At 46.6% G+C, this 15,382-nt stretch overlaps 1 protein-coding gene and 1 long non-coding RNA gene across 4 annotated transcripts in view; both read right to left on the minus strand.

Annotated features, from left to right (window-relative positions):
• Nucleotides 1-993: 993 nt before the first annotated feature.
• On the minus strand, nucleotides 994-5,304 carry LOC122488742. Its single transcript, XR_006298676.1, has 2 exons — nucleotides 4,735-5,304; nucleotides 994-4,484 (listed from the first exon to the last, which is right to left on the minus strand). It is a non-coding gene; the product is annotated as an uncharacterized LOC122488742 (long non-coding RNA).
• A 163-nt stretch (nucleotides 5,305-5,467) lies between these two features.
• CEP41 (centrosomal protein 41) overlaps nucleotides 5,468-15,382 on the minus strand; it is a 48,934-nt gene continuing 39,019 nt past the window's right edge. For all 3 annotated transcript variants that reach the window (XM_043590463.1, XM_043590464.1, XM_043590462.1), the window contains 6 exons: nucleotides 13,389-13,533; nucleotides 11,548-11,699; nucleotides 10,601-10,668; nucleotides 9,404-9,518; nucleotides 8,714-8,929; nucleotides 5,468-8,017 (listed from right to left, as the gene is read on the minus strand). In XM_043590463.1, coding sequence (XP_043446398.1) covers nucleotides 7,869-8,017; nucleotides 8,714-8,929; nucleotides 9,404-9,518; nucleotides 10,601-10,668; nucleotides 11,548-11,699; nucleotides 13,389-13,533 — 845 coding nt within the window. In that variant the 3' untranslated portion in view covers nucleotides 5,468-7,868. The remainder of the gene's footprint in view (nucleotides 8,018-8,713; nucleotides 8,930-9,403; nucleotides 9,519-10,600; nucleotides 10,669-11,547; nucleotides 11,700-13,388; nucleotides 13,534-15,382) is intronic.

The raw sequence follows: 15,382 nt of genomic DNA on the forward strand, positions 1-15,382 counted from the left end.
CTGTGGGTAAGAAAAATTTATACATAAAAGCATGAGGCTAAAAGAGAAATAATACTTTTAGAAAATATCGCAGCGTATATGAAAAAGTATTAATATTCTTGAAGGGAAAAGAGTTCTTATAAGTAAAAGAGGTTTAAAAAAAATTTTTTTTAACGTTTATTTATCTTTGAGACAGAGACAGAGCATGAATGGGGGAGGGTCAGAGAGGGAGACACAGAATCTGAAACAGGCTCCAGGCTCTGAGCCATCAGCACAGAGCCCGATGCGGGGCTGGAACTCACGGACTGTGAGATCATGACCTGAGCCGAAGTTGGACGCTTAACCGACTCAGCCCCCCAGGCGCCCCAGTAAAAGGGGTTTTAAATAAAAAAGGACTAAAATTTCCAAAGAAAAATAAGCAATTCCCCAAAGAAGAAACACAAGAGGCCAATAAACGTATGAGAGATACTGATCCTCCGAGTGATTTTTTTGTACATTAAAGAAAGGCAAGTAAATCATTTTTCTTCCATCAGATTGACAAAGAATAAAAAGACTGACAACTCAGTGCTATCAAGGGTATGAAGAAATGGGACCTGTCATGTGCCATTGGTGTGAAGATAGATTTCCACCTTCCTGGGGGGCAGAAGGTGGGGTGCCACAGAAATCAAAATTTCACATGTATTGTTGCCTTAACCCAGAAAGTCCACTTGGAGAAATTTAGTTTATAAAAATATTCAGACAAATTCAAATGCATGTATGTACAAGGCTGTAATAGTAAAAAATGAAATATAAAGGAAAGAGCCTAAACAGATACCAGTCTTGATACCCATGTGACATGCTTAAACGATGGAGTCTCGTGAAGCCATTGCAGCCCGTGTAGACGTGGGGAAATGGGTCACGCAATACTGAAAGAAGCCAGCCACATGATGGAGATGTTCAAAAATAGGATTGTGGTAATGGCTGCACAACTCCGTAAATTTGCTGAACAACACTGAATTGTGTACTTAAAGTGCGTGGATTTTATAGTATATGATTTATACAGTTGCTTAAAGAAAAGTAGTCACAAAGTAGCATGTTGAGTATGAATTTCATTTTTGTTTGAAACACACACACACACACACACAATGCCTGGAAGGATATACTCTCCAATGATAATTGAGGTTGCCTTGGATAGTGGTGATGGTTTTCCTCCTTGTACCTTTTTGGATTTGTTGCAGGAAGCTTTTATAATCAGGAAAAAAAAAAAAAAAAACAAACTAGTTCACACACACCAAATAACCCCGTGGCTAAAGTTATCTAAAATCAACTTAATACCAACATCTAACATCTAAGCGGTCATCTTCATTTGTGCCCAGATTCTTTTTTTTACAATCCGCCTCAACTCATTTCTTCTGCTCTGGCATTCCATTTTACCACCTTGCCCAGAACAATGTATCTTATCACTGGAAAAATTTACACTCCCGATAGAGCTGGAAGCAACCGCGTTTCCACCAAGGGGAGGGTTTTCTCCCGCTCCCAGTTGGGAGCTGTTCCCTAAGCACTCTGCCATAGCTCAGACGAAAATCCCCAAGAGCCCTTTCTGCTCACATTCAGTTCCTGTAGCAATCCGGGGAATTGATTACGCTAATGCCTATTCTCCAGGGCGTTTCAAAAATCTTTATTTTTAAAGGAACTCATTTGACTTTTTTCTGAGACCCTTATATATGGTTCTCCGTGTGGCCTGTGAGCCATCGGAGGTCCGTGAGAATCCTTCGGGTGGTCTCTTGAATTAACCCTCCGATACGCATGTGTAGCTTTCTGGTTTGGGCTTGAGGTTAAAATTGAAATGTCACTGAATACAATCCAGGTATGACCTCACTGGTCCTTCATCCAGTGCATGGCCATTCATCATCTCAGCAAGTGCTTTGCAAGGGCAAGTGGGGCTAGGTGGGTTTGAGGATGCAGAAGGGCTCTCGCTCTAAGGACTCTAAGGACAGAAACATCATTCTGAGAACATACTCGGACCCAGATGCTACTTACAGGAAACTGATATGACCAACCATAACATTCACATTGGCCACACGAAGGAAGAGCTGTGTGAAAAAAGGCACGAGGTGCCCATCAAATCTGAAAAACTGTCAAAGGGTAATGGATTTTCCCCAAAGCTTTCAAGATCTGCATTAATTTGGCAACCCAGATCGCGAGCATCATCTAAGAGCCCCAGAGACCGAGACTGCCAAATGCTTATTGCCAAACGCAAAGAAGAAAATTGAAAGTCTCCTGCTCAACCACGGCAGCGGGTTTCAAAACAGCGCAGTGGAAAACAGCGCTCTGGGAACGGGGGCCGAGGCAGAGGCTTGCGGCTTGCCACGGCTTCCTCCGGGAGGCCCAGGCCTGTGGCCCTGAGCCAATTCACGCACCTTGGGTCCCCGCCTAAATCAGAGACGTCACCGCAAAGCAAAGATCAGACACGAAGTCCTAGCAGTATGGTTTATTAAGTGAACGGTTCAAGTTACGAGAACAAGCCCACTTCTTTTCCAACGGTCTAGGTAAAAGTTTTTAAGTCCCATTCCTTAAGTGAGACCTCATTAGGGTTCACTCAGGAACGAAACCAATCTCAGAAACCCTGGTCATCGGTCATTCGATGCAGACAGTGGATATAGGGAAACACGTATTCCCAGGAGATGTGCCGCCTCTGAATTCCTGTTGCCTTTTGTGCAGACGGGGTGTGTGTGGGGGGGGGGCGGTGGAGGCGGCTTTTGGAGGGGCGGGGGGATCTCTGGTGACGAGGAGGGAAGGGAGGCCGACAGCCAGGGGAAAGTTGCATTTGGGTGCGTAAATTGGAGGCATCGCCGAGGGAGCGCGTGGCCGCACCCACGCAGAGTGAGCACAGAGCCGAGCGGCTGAGCGAGAACTTGATCTGAAGCCCCAATCCTCAGGCTGGCTCCTGGCGTCTCCACCTTTAGCTCAGTGAGTCAGGGCCTCACGATGAGTTGCTTAATTTCCACCTGTTCCTCAGTCTCCTCCCCTGACACCGGGGCACCCATCTCACCGGACCCTCGAGAGAGCTGAGGGGCAGAACGCGTAGGAGGAGTCTGGCCACACTGCCTGACACAGAGGGAGCACTCCACGCGTGTGTGCTGGGGTTATTCTCCCGCGAGCTTCAAGGTGTGAAACAAAAGAGAAAAAGAGCCCACTCTCGGATGGGGACGGTGTGCACCTGTGCGTGATGAATTCTAGAGGCTACTTTGAGCCCGAGGAGACCCTGCAAACAGGCCTGGCAGACTGCAGACGGCCAGGGTAATCACCACACCCCTAACGGCTCCCAGGGTGCCTCCTGCAGTAGGTAATCCAAAAATCTCAGGGTTGTGAACGCCTCTCCTGCAAAAGCAGGATGTATACAGGGAGACAAAAGATAACGAGCTTTCCGGGTTTCCAGAACGGCAGACCAGCACTGAGTGGCAACCACCATGGGCATTGCCTCCCGGATTTCCGTCTTGACAGGTCCGATTGTTCACGGACGCTTACTAAAGGTCACTGTCATATCATTGGCCATTTTCACCCTCTGGGAGCTTATAGTCAAAATAATTTCGGACAGAAGACCTATTTGCATCCTTTAAAAAAAATGCAGTCCATCAGTCAAGAGCACTTAATAAGCGGCCTCTGTCTGTCACACGTTTTTACCAAGTGTCTCAAGATGTTACGCGGGCGGAGAGAATCTGCTTCCGCGTTCACAACAGAGGAGGATCAGCCAGAGGGGGAGACCATAAGGGGATCGCGGCGTGACAAATCTTGCTTTGTAAACACACATAAAACCAGGCACTGAATCCTGTTTTGTCAGAATTCAGTGCGGAAAAATGTCCACCGTTATTTTTTTCATGCTGTAACTGACCTATGGATCAGTTTGAGGGGACCGCGATAACAACTTTATTAAAAATTACTGCCATTTTAGGAGAGTAGAGTATTAATAACCAAATGTATTCTGAATGCTCTGGAAGCACAGTGTGTTTTATTTCCTGGCTTCACAGGAGAAGCGTGTTTGTTAATAAAAAAATTAATTGAACTGCGTATCAGCCTAGCATCATGCCCACGTAATTGAACTGAGGAATTATAATCCATGTTTCTGACATTTCTTGCAAAGAAAGAAAAGTATCATGGGAGTAATACCTTTGAAAGAATTGTGAAGGAAATAAATGCATACGAAAGACACGGGGAACATTTCGCAGGTGGGGAAAGAAAGTTTCTCAGTGATAACCATCAGTCAGGCAAGAAGAATGTTAAACCAGGAGGACAGGAACTCATTACTGCCCCCGCCAAAACGTCGGATAACGTAAAGACGGAATCTATGACCGATATGTAACACGACAGAAATCAAAGCCAACACAAGGAAAATGACCTACATCTTTCTTCCTAGCCTCGGACCCTGATTTCACTGATAGGCCACCAGGGAATTAGGGAAAAGAAGGTTTTTGTTGTGTTCGGTTTTCTTGGTGAGTAGCCTAGAGTCTTAAGAATTTTTGTATAACCTTGGGGCGCCTGGGTGGCGCAGTCGGTGAAGCGTCCGACTTCAGCCAGGTCACGATCTCGCGGTCCGGGAGTTCGAGCCCCGCGTCGGGCTCTGGGCTGATGGCTCGGAGCCCGGAGCCTGTTTCCGATTCTGTGTCTCCCTCCCTCTCCGCCCCTCCCCCGTTCATGCTCTGTCTCTCTCTGTCCCCAAAATAAATAAACGTTGAAAAAAAAAATTAAAAAAAAAAAAAAAAAGAATTTTTGTATAACCTTGATAGCAGCACAGGAAAAATCCCCTCAGCAGCTAACGAACGCTATTTGTTCTCTTAACGATTCTGATTCACACTGAGTCCAATGTGACTGTGCCGATTCCGGTTTTCGACTAAAGGTAAAAAGATGAAATGACTTTTAGGCCATCGGCATCATTCTGTACCTTTCAGTGGATTAGACCCGACATATTTACAGCCCGAGGCGTTCTTTTTGTTTTCAAATGAGTTATATAGCTTTCCTTTTCAATCTTCCCTCCTCCTTTTTTCCTTGCTTCCTCGCTTCTCTCCTTTCTCCTTAAATATACACCCCTATAAAGCACTGAGCGTATCATCTAGACTTTGGCCATCACCGCTGCTGAGGCGAAGCTGAAGTTATACATCAACAAAGCACCCACCATCATGGGGGGGGGGGGTCACAAGTTCCCAGGCCTTGTCACCCTTGACACACTGACAAGGAAGTCCTGCTGTGATGTGTTTAAGGGACAGTCGGCCCCTGCTTGAGCAAGAGCAGAAACCCAGGCCTTCTGTCCAGAGAGCTGCGTTCGGTCCCTTACCCTAATTGGAAGGGCGTCCTGATTTTTTTTACGCGGAGACCGCGTGCCTTCTTGGGAGATGCAGTGAAAAGAGGTATGCTTTCAAATCCCCTCCGTCTCACGTGGCTCCCCCAAATCGTCTCAACAGAGAGTGCGAGAGAAGTGGGCAGATCTCAGCACAGTAATAGCAAACAACAAATTAACAACTATGTACTTTAATCTTCAGCATTCATAATTGCACAGAGTGTCACGGATCACTTAAATAATACATGTCCGTTAATCTAATGAAGAAACCAGTAAAGTAGAACGTTTGGGACGGTCACTTGAGCACGTATAAACTGTCTGCGAGTGACACTTAACACACAACGAGCAGAAACAGAACAGGTCTTTGAGGGGTAGTTATTTAAAATCCTTACCAACAGGCAAAGCACCATGGAGAAACACACATAAATATATTCAACCTGCCAGACGCCTCAGCTAAACGCGCAGCGATTCTAATAGGTTTGGCTACAGCGACTTTCCACATATATACAGTAGGTTCTAAAACACTAGGGGGGTTTGGTGATTGGAATGCAGTGTAGGAACAAAGGGGGCCTAGCGTCACTTTCAGAACAGAATCGAGTGGGGAAATCTAAACTCCTGACCAGTCAACTTTAAAATGGCATAAACAGAACTTTGTTACAGAGAGAGATGGGGTTGTTTTTTTTTTTTTTTCCCTTGAAAATGTATATGTGTCATAAATGGCTGAAAATCTTGTCCATGCTAGGGGAAAGTTGAGGGTGGAAAGTTGGCATTTTTAAAAAATCTATGCTGTAAAGAAAATAAAAAGCCAGAGCATTCTGGCATTAGCAAAAGGCTGAACTAAGTTCTCAGGCAATAAATTTATGGGGAAACATGACAGGCTCCTCATTAAAGCTATGTGTACGTTGGCTGAATTTTATACAAGATTCTTGAATCTTGTGGAAAATTGGGTACGGCTTGACATCTGAACAATGTCCCTGGTTTGTTTGAGTTCTAAAGCATCGGAATATGTTGCACTTTGGAAATCAAGTAGAGAAGAATAAACACACTAAAACAGAACTGGGCTGAATCTTAAAGTTATTTTTCCATATGTCTCCATGAGATATTTATTACCTTTGTTTCTCTTACAAACTACGCACCCCCCCCCCCCCCGCCATGCTAGAAATACTGCGGTGCCTTCTCTTTTTCCAGTTGTTTTTTTTTGTTGTTGTTTTTTTTGGTGGCGAGAAAATAGTCCCGTTAAGGCAAATCTTACCCAGCAGCGGTAACCACCTAAGGATAGGCAATTTTCAGTTGGCTTTTCAGAAGCTGGTTGCCATGACAAAGAGGACAATTTATTCCTTGGTCCCTTATCACAGCTACAGATCACAGACCATAAAAATTAACAAGGCTCTTTCCCTTTTCCTGATGATTTCGGAGTTCCTCATCCTTACCTGAGGTCTTTTGTTCCCCCAATTAAATGGAATGAATGTCAGTCATCTAGCAATTCAATTAATGCTGATTCAAAATTCTGGCCCAAACCAGAATCTATAATCACAACCTCCTAATCACGGCTCAGTCGTGAGAATGAAAAGTAAGCAGGAAATTGCACTAATTACTCAATTAGACTAATACTGTATTTTTAAGCCAGGGCTTAAAGGGGCTGTCGGCTCTGACAAAGGACCTCGGAGTCGTCCTCACCGTGTGTGCCCGCAGTGGCCCGATTGAGGCTGATGTTTTCAAGTGGCCATAATTTCTATCCATCTAAGACGGACGGACCTGAGCTGGGGAATGGAAATTTACAACCGATAAACCAACCATGAATGAGGGGCAGGTCGGGGAGGGCAGGGGGGCTTCACCGGCTCTTAACACAGGCCCGTATAACGGACAGGGCTCTTCTGGAGGAAGCCGGTGGCCCATGTGAAGGTGGCTGAGCACACGTCAGCACAGTGCTGGTTCCAGGAAAACATCTGGTGGGGAGCAGCACTCAGGAAGTGTGAGAGTGGCTCTAGCAAACCTCAAGATTGAGCAATGCTCAAGGTGCCAGCCTCCAAACTCACCACGGAGCCTGCGGCGTGTGCCGGGCAGAGAGCTCCTCAGCCAGTGGGCCCGCCCCTGGGGGTGGCTGAAAGCTGAGAATCATCCACCCCCAGGGACAGCTTCTGGGGCTGCAAAGCCCACCTGGACAACCCCCACGAAGCCAAGAACAGCGAGTGAAAAAGAACTGGCTGGGAAGAACGTACCAGATGTGCCCGAAGAACTTACAAAGCAATGCAGGATATGAACCAATATAAGCTGGACCTAAGTAGAAAGAAAGAAAAAAAAAAGCCCCCAAAATCAGACTCTTTTTTCTTACTCAGGTTCAGAAACTTAAATATTCTGTAAACAATAGGGAAGACACTAGAGCCTGCCATGCCTCTGGTTTTTGTAACACTCCCCCCGAATTGGATGCAGGAAGGGAGGCGGACGCAGAGGAAGGAGGGCCCATCGCACATGGCGTCGTCTTTCCTCTGCAGCAGTTGCTGAAAATGACCAACTTGGGAACTGCTCAGGGGTTCCGAAAGGAGACAAAGTATTTATTTGACTAAGACAGGCAAAGTCTTTACTTCCAGGGTTTGCCTTGCAGGTGGCCACTGCTGAGCGAGCGGGGATTCGGGGGGCCACCAGGGCCCCTGGCGGGCGGGTGCTGACCGCTGCGGGTGCCTGGAACCTTGGAGTCTCTTCCGGAGGCATTAGCTTGGCTCAGCCGGCCTGCAGGAGGCAAGAAAGCAGGGAGCAGAGCTGCAAGAATGACTCCAGGGACGATCTGCCAAGTATACTTTTAAGCTAATGAAGTCGTACGGTATAACCACTTGCAAGCTAATGAAGCCCTATTCAGCATCTACTCTAGGCTAAACCCTACTCTTCATCCTTGGAGGTAGGGAAGGGGCAGGGACGAAAGGAAGCCCAGCGAGCTTTTTTTTTTTCCCCGCCTTCCTCTCCGTTATCCCAACCAACTTAGTCTGGCCTTCATTTCTTCTTGGTAGAGACGGGTCCAGGAGTGATTAGGGGAAAGACAAGAGAAAGTAATGTGCTCAAGGGAAGGCTGGACGTGCTTTCAAGGTGCCCAGAAGCTGCAGAGGGAAACAAAACCTGCGGGAGAGGAAATCTAAGTGCCTCAGCTTAGCCTCTCAACTCAGCCTGAAATACATACCTTATCTGAATGATAAGTCCTTTCTCTCTATTGGCAATGCCTAATTCTCCCCACAACCTGGGATCACCTCCCCTTGCCCCCGCCCCTCCCCGCACGGCACCCGCACACTCCCCATGCCCTGCAAATAACGTAAGAATCTGAATATAAGAGATCAAGCTTTTCATATGACGATATTCCAAGCCGCAAACCTCAAAACGTTCTACACAAAACGTTCTCTACCCAAAACGTTCTCTCTACAGGTCAAAATATCTTACTAGGATGGTCCGTAGGACCCTGCTCCTCTTCCAGGTAATATTCTATCTTTTTCAAGTCTTCTGGGGTAAATCTCCATTTATTCTCAGCTGGTGGAGGCGGCACCTTGGGGCTGGATCGTTTCCGGGCAGAGCCAGAAGGAAGGGGCTGCTGGCAAGATGCTGGCAGGGAACCCGTAATCAGTCCTTCTGGGAATTTCTGAGCTAAGACTTTTAGACCTAGGTGTGGAAGAGCATCAGAAAAAGCGGCATTAACACGGTGAGGCTACGGTGAAACCTGGAAAGCTGGAAAGGAGCCTGCGTGTCTCCTGGTCTTTGGTCTGCTGGCCCAAGCCAACACCAGGACGTGAAATCTTAACTGCTTCGCCATTAAGTAAATTACACGAGAAACATGGTGGTTAGGTGGGATTCTGTGAATTCCCCCAGAAATCCTTCTGCTCCAGTCTTCAGCCTTAAGGCTTGCTTACAGAGCCCTAAAGCAACAGCATTATTTCTGGAATTGAAAACATGTGCCGATGGAGCTAACGGAAGTTTCACATAACTCCTGACCCCTTGCAGCCAGCACGGTTGTCTCTCTTTCCAGAATTCTTAATTCTGCGCGTGGAGAGGAAAAGGGTGACGGGGGAGGGGTTGAAGGACTCTTGAGTCCAACTCTCTGTCTTTTCAGTCCTAAGCAGAATACAGCCCACTCACCTCCGGAAAGCATGAAGAGGTTCTCAAATCCCCGCTCGCACATGGTGGTGGCCGCCTGGCTGGCCAGCCTCTCGTCGTCGTCGTAGAGAATGATGATCTTGCCGTGAGCATTTTTCTAAGAGTCACATGAGTTAAGGTCCCCCCCCACACTGAGCTCAGGCTCCTAGACTCTAAAGAAACCCCCAGGGAACAAAGAACCGTCGAGGCTCCCCTTTCTGAGTTCAGAGAACGTCGGACAACCCCATCACCCCAGCAGTCACTGGATTTTTTTCCTCTCGTGGAAACCACGCAGGCTGGTAGTCTTATCTTTTAGAAACTAGTATTACCACGGTCCAAGACAGCACTAGCTCCCTGCTTGATGCCTTTTGATTCTTGTAGCTTCACAACCTTGAAAAGTTAAGTATTAACAACCTCCATTCCACAGGTGAGGAAACAGAAAAAAACCTGTGTGCCCCACGTGTCTACCGTGGCCGTATTTATAATGGTAAAAAAAAAAAAAAAAAAGGGAACCACCCGAAAGCCCACTAGAGAGGAACAGTTTAGTAAATCATAGTAGAGTATATAAGATCAGATAATGTAGTGCAACCAAAAAGGAGTTGATAAAGAGCATGGGGAAATACACTGTACTACGGCACGAGGAAGAGTCAAAATACTAAATTATATATACAGTATGATTTCTACTCTGGTTTTCAAAAGAATACATAGAGGACAATCTGAAATAAAGTATGCAAAAAACATAATCGGAGTTGTTCAGTGGTGATTATCGGTCTTCCTTTTTCGATCTTCCCGAGTTGAAATTATTTTCTATTTGTGTAATTTTTGTAGGCAAAAAAAAAAAAAAAAGTAAAATTTTAAGAAGGGAAAAACTTAAAACAGAGGGAAAAAAAAATTTCCTTAAGTTTTACTTGGGAAAGCTTTCTGGGGGAAAAAAACAAAAGTCTTAGGACTAACTCTCAATAGATCACAGCCTTTAACCTAATGTGTTTTGGCCCACTGCAGGATGGCTTAGAAACATCTGCCAGGATAGTCAGGATACTCAGCAAGAGCTAAGAACCCAAATTCTAAACTATGCTAAGTAAGCTAATTAATATCAAAGGTCCTTCACAGAGGTTTTTTTCCCTAGGAGCATGATTCATGGCAAGCTCAACTCGTACAGTCCTCAAACCACCCAACTCCATAAAATGCAACAAAGGATACGTATTCAAGAATGTCATTTGAATAAGGGTTCATTGTCCTAGACAGAGTTGCGATGGGGTAACTGTAAGCTGCAGAGAGAAGAAAAAGCTTAGGACGTTTGTTGCTTTCTGTACAATTTTGCCCCAAATTCCTGCCTGGTTTAAACTCTAAGAGTTCAGGGGCGCCTGGGTGGCTCAGTTAGTTAAGCGTCTGACTTCGGCTCAGGCCATGATCTCGCGGTTCGTGGGTTCGAGCCCCGCGTCGGGCTCTGTGCTGCCAGCTCAGAGCCTGGAGCCTGCTTCGGATTCTGTGTCTCCCCCTCTCTCTGCCCCTCCCCTGCTCACGCTCTGTCTCTGTCTCTTTCTCAAAAATAAAGAAACATTTGGGGCGCCTGGGTGGCGCAGTCGGTTAAGCGTCCGACTTCAGCCAGGTCACGATCTCGCGGTCCGTGAGTTCGAGCCCCGCGTCGGGCTCTGGGCTGATGGCTCAGAGCCTGGAGCCTGTTTCTGATTCTGTGTCTCCCTCTCTCTCTGCCCCTCCCCCGTTCATGCTCTGTCTCTCTCTGTCCCAAAATAAATAAATGTTGAAAAAAAAAAATTAAAAAAAAAAAATAAAGAAACATTAAAAAAATTTTTTTTTCAAGTCTAAGAGTTCAAAGAAATACAGTTTCAAAATCAATAAGCCATAAACGTGGACACGTTTCGAGAGAAAAGAAACAGGACACGATGAACAAAACATGAAGCTTCGTGTCATGTCACCGTTTCTGACATTTAGCCCCAGGCCGCGGGGCCATCTGAGAATGTCCCAAGCCTCTCTCAGAGCATCACGGTAGAGCCAACGTACAGGTTCCCATGGTGGATTTGGTTAACACGTCACTTCTGGAATTGCTGACCCTGGGATGTGGCTCAAGCTGGCCTGGACTAAAGAATGGGCTCTGTTCTTGGGACTGAGATGCTAGAACGTCTTACCTCCAACGATGTGGCACTGTTGGTAGGAATCTCTGTCTCGCACATCTAGCAGCAGGAAGGGGCAGTCGGGATAAGGTCGGTCTTTGGTGTTGGGCTCGGCTTTCTTCACCAGCCCTTTGTCTAGATCCAGTTCCCCAACACCACTGATGACACTGCAAGTGAAAAGCAGGTCGTCAGAAACCACTCAGGGGTGAATGGCTTCAAGGTCAAATGCGTTTCTTCAGAATGGCGAGAGTGCTCAATGTCTTTCAGAGGGCGCGTCAAAGAAAAAGGAAAATGCATATGGTGTCTCAGTTCTGTCTCTGAATGCACGACCCTATGGATTCCTATTCTAGGAATCCCCGAGGAAGGGACCCATGTGTCCGTATCACCTTCAGAGAATGCATGTTAGGTCATTAGCATGGCTGAGGGGACAGAGACTGTAGGGCACATGCTGCCTCCAGCAACAAGAGCAGCATTCAGAGAAAAGAAAGAGGCCAACAGTTGATCTGATGGAATGTGAGGAGTGTAAGAAAGCAGAGCGAAAGGGAAAGAATAAGGTTGATAGGACAGGAAACGCGGAGGCCTTCTATGTCCGTCATACGTAATACAAACCAACAGCAACGTTTTAATGCATTCCGTCTACTTATAGGGTGACCTAGCCGATGCGTATTTTGAACCTTAATATCGTCAACAGTTATCTGTACTTATTCCCAGGTTATAGGTCACAGCGTTGAGGTTGAAGAGGCTTCCAGATTTGGTGGCATTCGTACAATGAGACAGAGGAAAAACAAGGATCGAAGTGAGTGAGTTCACCATTTGCCAGTTCTGTTTCTAAGGTCGTAAGATCGGTCGCCGTATTCAGATTGGAGGCGAAATGTAGTAAAAACACGAATCAAAGGAATAAGAGGAGTAGGCGTTATGAGTAAGACGGCAGGTAGTGAAATATCTGTATTGGAATGAAAAGAGGACTCCTTTCCCAGGCAACTGTGAAGGCTTGTGTGCCGGACCACACGCCAGCACGCACTGATGTCCCCTCTCCCGGCACGGCAGATCAAATTCTGCGTCTAAGCCTGCTAAACGCTGTCACTCGATGCCACAGAGCGCATATTTCGTTGAACCAAAGGAGAAGAAAATCTGTCTCCTAGGAAACCGCGTCCTCAACGGAAGTCCCGTTGGTCCATCTCGTAAATGCCATTTTCAAGTTCTTGCGTAAAAGTCGTCACGGAAAAACAACAGCGGTACCGATGATAGCAATTCTTTCTCTGGTAGGCCTGGTTTCTCCACTACAGTTGTTTTCGCCATGGTAGAAGGGATGGTTATGCGCGGAAAATCAGCACCGTCTTATACTCAATGCCTAGTGTTTGTGAGAAAAGGGTTGCATCACAGCAAGAAGGACCCATCACATGCGGTTTGCAAATCGACACCGAGGGCTGCTCCCCTGCTCCTTTGCACCTGTGTAATAGCAGAGTATGGTGTAGGGCACTCTATTTTTCTTCTGATCTCAGACAGGGTAATTATAAGCTGCAGCAGACAGAAAAGGGGGTGGGAGTGGGAATCAAAAGATAGGAGATGTAAAGCTGAGTCCTAATAGCAAACCTGCACACGGGAAGGCTGAGAAGAATGGAATTAAGGAGCGAAAATTAATGCTCTCCTATCAATATATTCTTACCTAAACGCAGCGAGATGCTGTGAAAAGATTCAGGCGATGGCATTTATATCCAGAGAAAATAGAGGGGCTGGGATGAAAATGTGGGACTTGACTACTGCCAGTCTGCTTCTAAGGCGATTATATCACTGCAACTGGTACCCAGGTTAGTATGAAGTAAAATACAGTGAAACCATGAATGTGATTAGCATACCTCTGCAGAGTCGAGCGACTGGAATCCCCGGCTCCCGCGCTGTTTGTGGACTGGACAGGGCTTGGCGACTGCTCCCCGGGGCTCCCCTTCCCGTTGGTCCTGGCACTGACTTCCCCATCGGGCTCCGAAGTCGCAGAATCATTGTCTAAAATTTGCAAATGAACAGGTATATTGGACCTCAGAGTTGATTTCACTTGTCGGGCAGTCCCACTGAAATGAGGTCAAGGCAAGGAAATCCTATCACGGTGATTAAATTGTCCCCTAAGTTCTAACACGTAAGTTCTCAAAACGTAGTCACGGATCCCAGGAGTCCCCAAGACCCTGTCAGGGGGACCTGCGAGGTCTCTTTTACCGGGGTGACATTTGCCCTCAGGGTGCCAAAGAAACAGTGGCTAAAACTGTGAGCGCCTTAGTAACACTCAGGGCAGAGGCACCATCCGGGCTCTGAGCTGTCAGCCCAGAGCCCGACGCGGGGCTCGAACTCACGAGCCGTGAGATCGTGACCTGAGCCGAAGTCGGACGCTTAACCGACTGAGCCACCCAGGCACCCCTATTAAGTCTCATCTTTAAGTATACGCCTTTTTAACCTTCTGTGTAATGACATCGGGGGCCCACATACGGTAAGTCTGCTCCATACCAAGATAACCAAGATACCACTGGGGCCTCGAGGGAAAGTGTTAGTGTGATTATTGCTGCTTTTGCCCTGCACACCATTTTTACCCGGAAGAAAAACTGACAGGAAAATTATAGTTACTTAGACTCGTGCACGTGGCAGACATTCTCTCAAAAATGATCTAAGTGAACTTGTCGTTTCAAGGAAAAAAAACAACAGATGGGCTCTGTTGTAGCGACTAAATCCTACCCCAAAATCAGAGTTTTGGAAACTAGCTGCCCTCAGGAGCTTGGGTGCCTCCCCGTACTTAATGACTTTTCTGATACAACAGGCGATGACGTTAATAAGTGTGATTTTTTTTTTAATTTTTTTAACGTTTATTTATTTTTGAGACAGAGAGAGACAGAGCACGAACGGGGGAGGGGCAGAGAGAGAGGGAGACACAGAATCGGAAGCAGGCTCCAGGCTCTGAGCCATCAGCCCAGAGCCCGACGCGGGGCTCGAACTCACGGACCGTGAGATCGTGACCTGAGCTGAAGTCGGAGGCTTAATCGACTGAGCCACCCAGGCGCCCCAATAAGTGTGAGTTTTTAGATGTTGTGTAATGAACAAAATTTGTCAGTAGTTGGAAGATCTTCCTAACTCGGCGAATCAATATTTTCCAAGTGGCCAAAGAGTGAGGTTATAAAATTATGCGTGGGTAAAAAGCTTCATTCAATGAACTTAAGGTAATGGAATCCAAACCATGCACTGATCCGGTTTCAGATTCCACATTACAACTAACCTTTAAGAAGCTACCGGTTGTCAAGTTTCAGTACAGCCTCAAAGATGTGTACCCATAATTATCTGAAAGAGCTATTAAAAGATTCTCTCTTTTCAACTACAGGTCTGTGTGAGGCCAGATTTCCTTCGTATCCTTCAATCCAAAGAGCATATTGCCACAGAGTGAACGCAGAAGATATGAGAATCGGCTGTCCACTCTTAAGTCAGACGCGGAGGTTTACAAGAAGATGGGAAACAAGGCCATGCTCACTAAACTGTTTGTTTGTTTGTTTTGGAAACACAGCTATTTTGCCTTAAAATGCTAGTTATGCGTGCCATGGGCTCAATATCACTATTTGTAAGTGAAATAGTGAATACATATTTTTAAGCTCTCAGTTAAAAAATTTTAATGCCCTAAATATCGAAAGAGGGGCGCCTGGGTGGCTCTGTCGGTTGAACGTCCGACTTCAGCTCAGGTCACGATCTCGCGGTCCATGGGTTCCAGCCCCGCGTCGGGCTCTGGGCTGATGGCTCAGAGCCTGGAGCCTGCTTCGGATTCTGTGTCTCCCTCTCTCTCTGCCCCTCCCTCGTTCGTGCTCTGTCCCTCTCTGTCTCAAAA

The sequence above is a fragment of the Prionailurus bengalensis genome, chromosome A2 (assembly GCF_016509475.1).
Source record: "Prionailurus bengalensis isolate Pbe53 chromosome A2, Fcat_Pben_1.1_paternal_pri, whole genome shotgun sequence".
Lineage (NCBI taxonomy): Eukaryota > Metazoa > Chordata > Mammalia > Carnivora > Felidae > Prionailurus > Prionailurus bengalensis.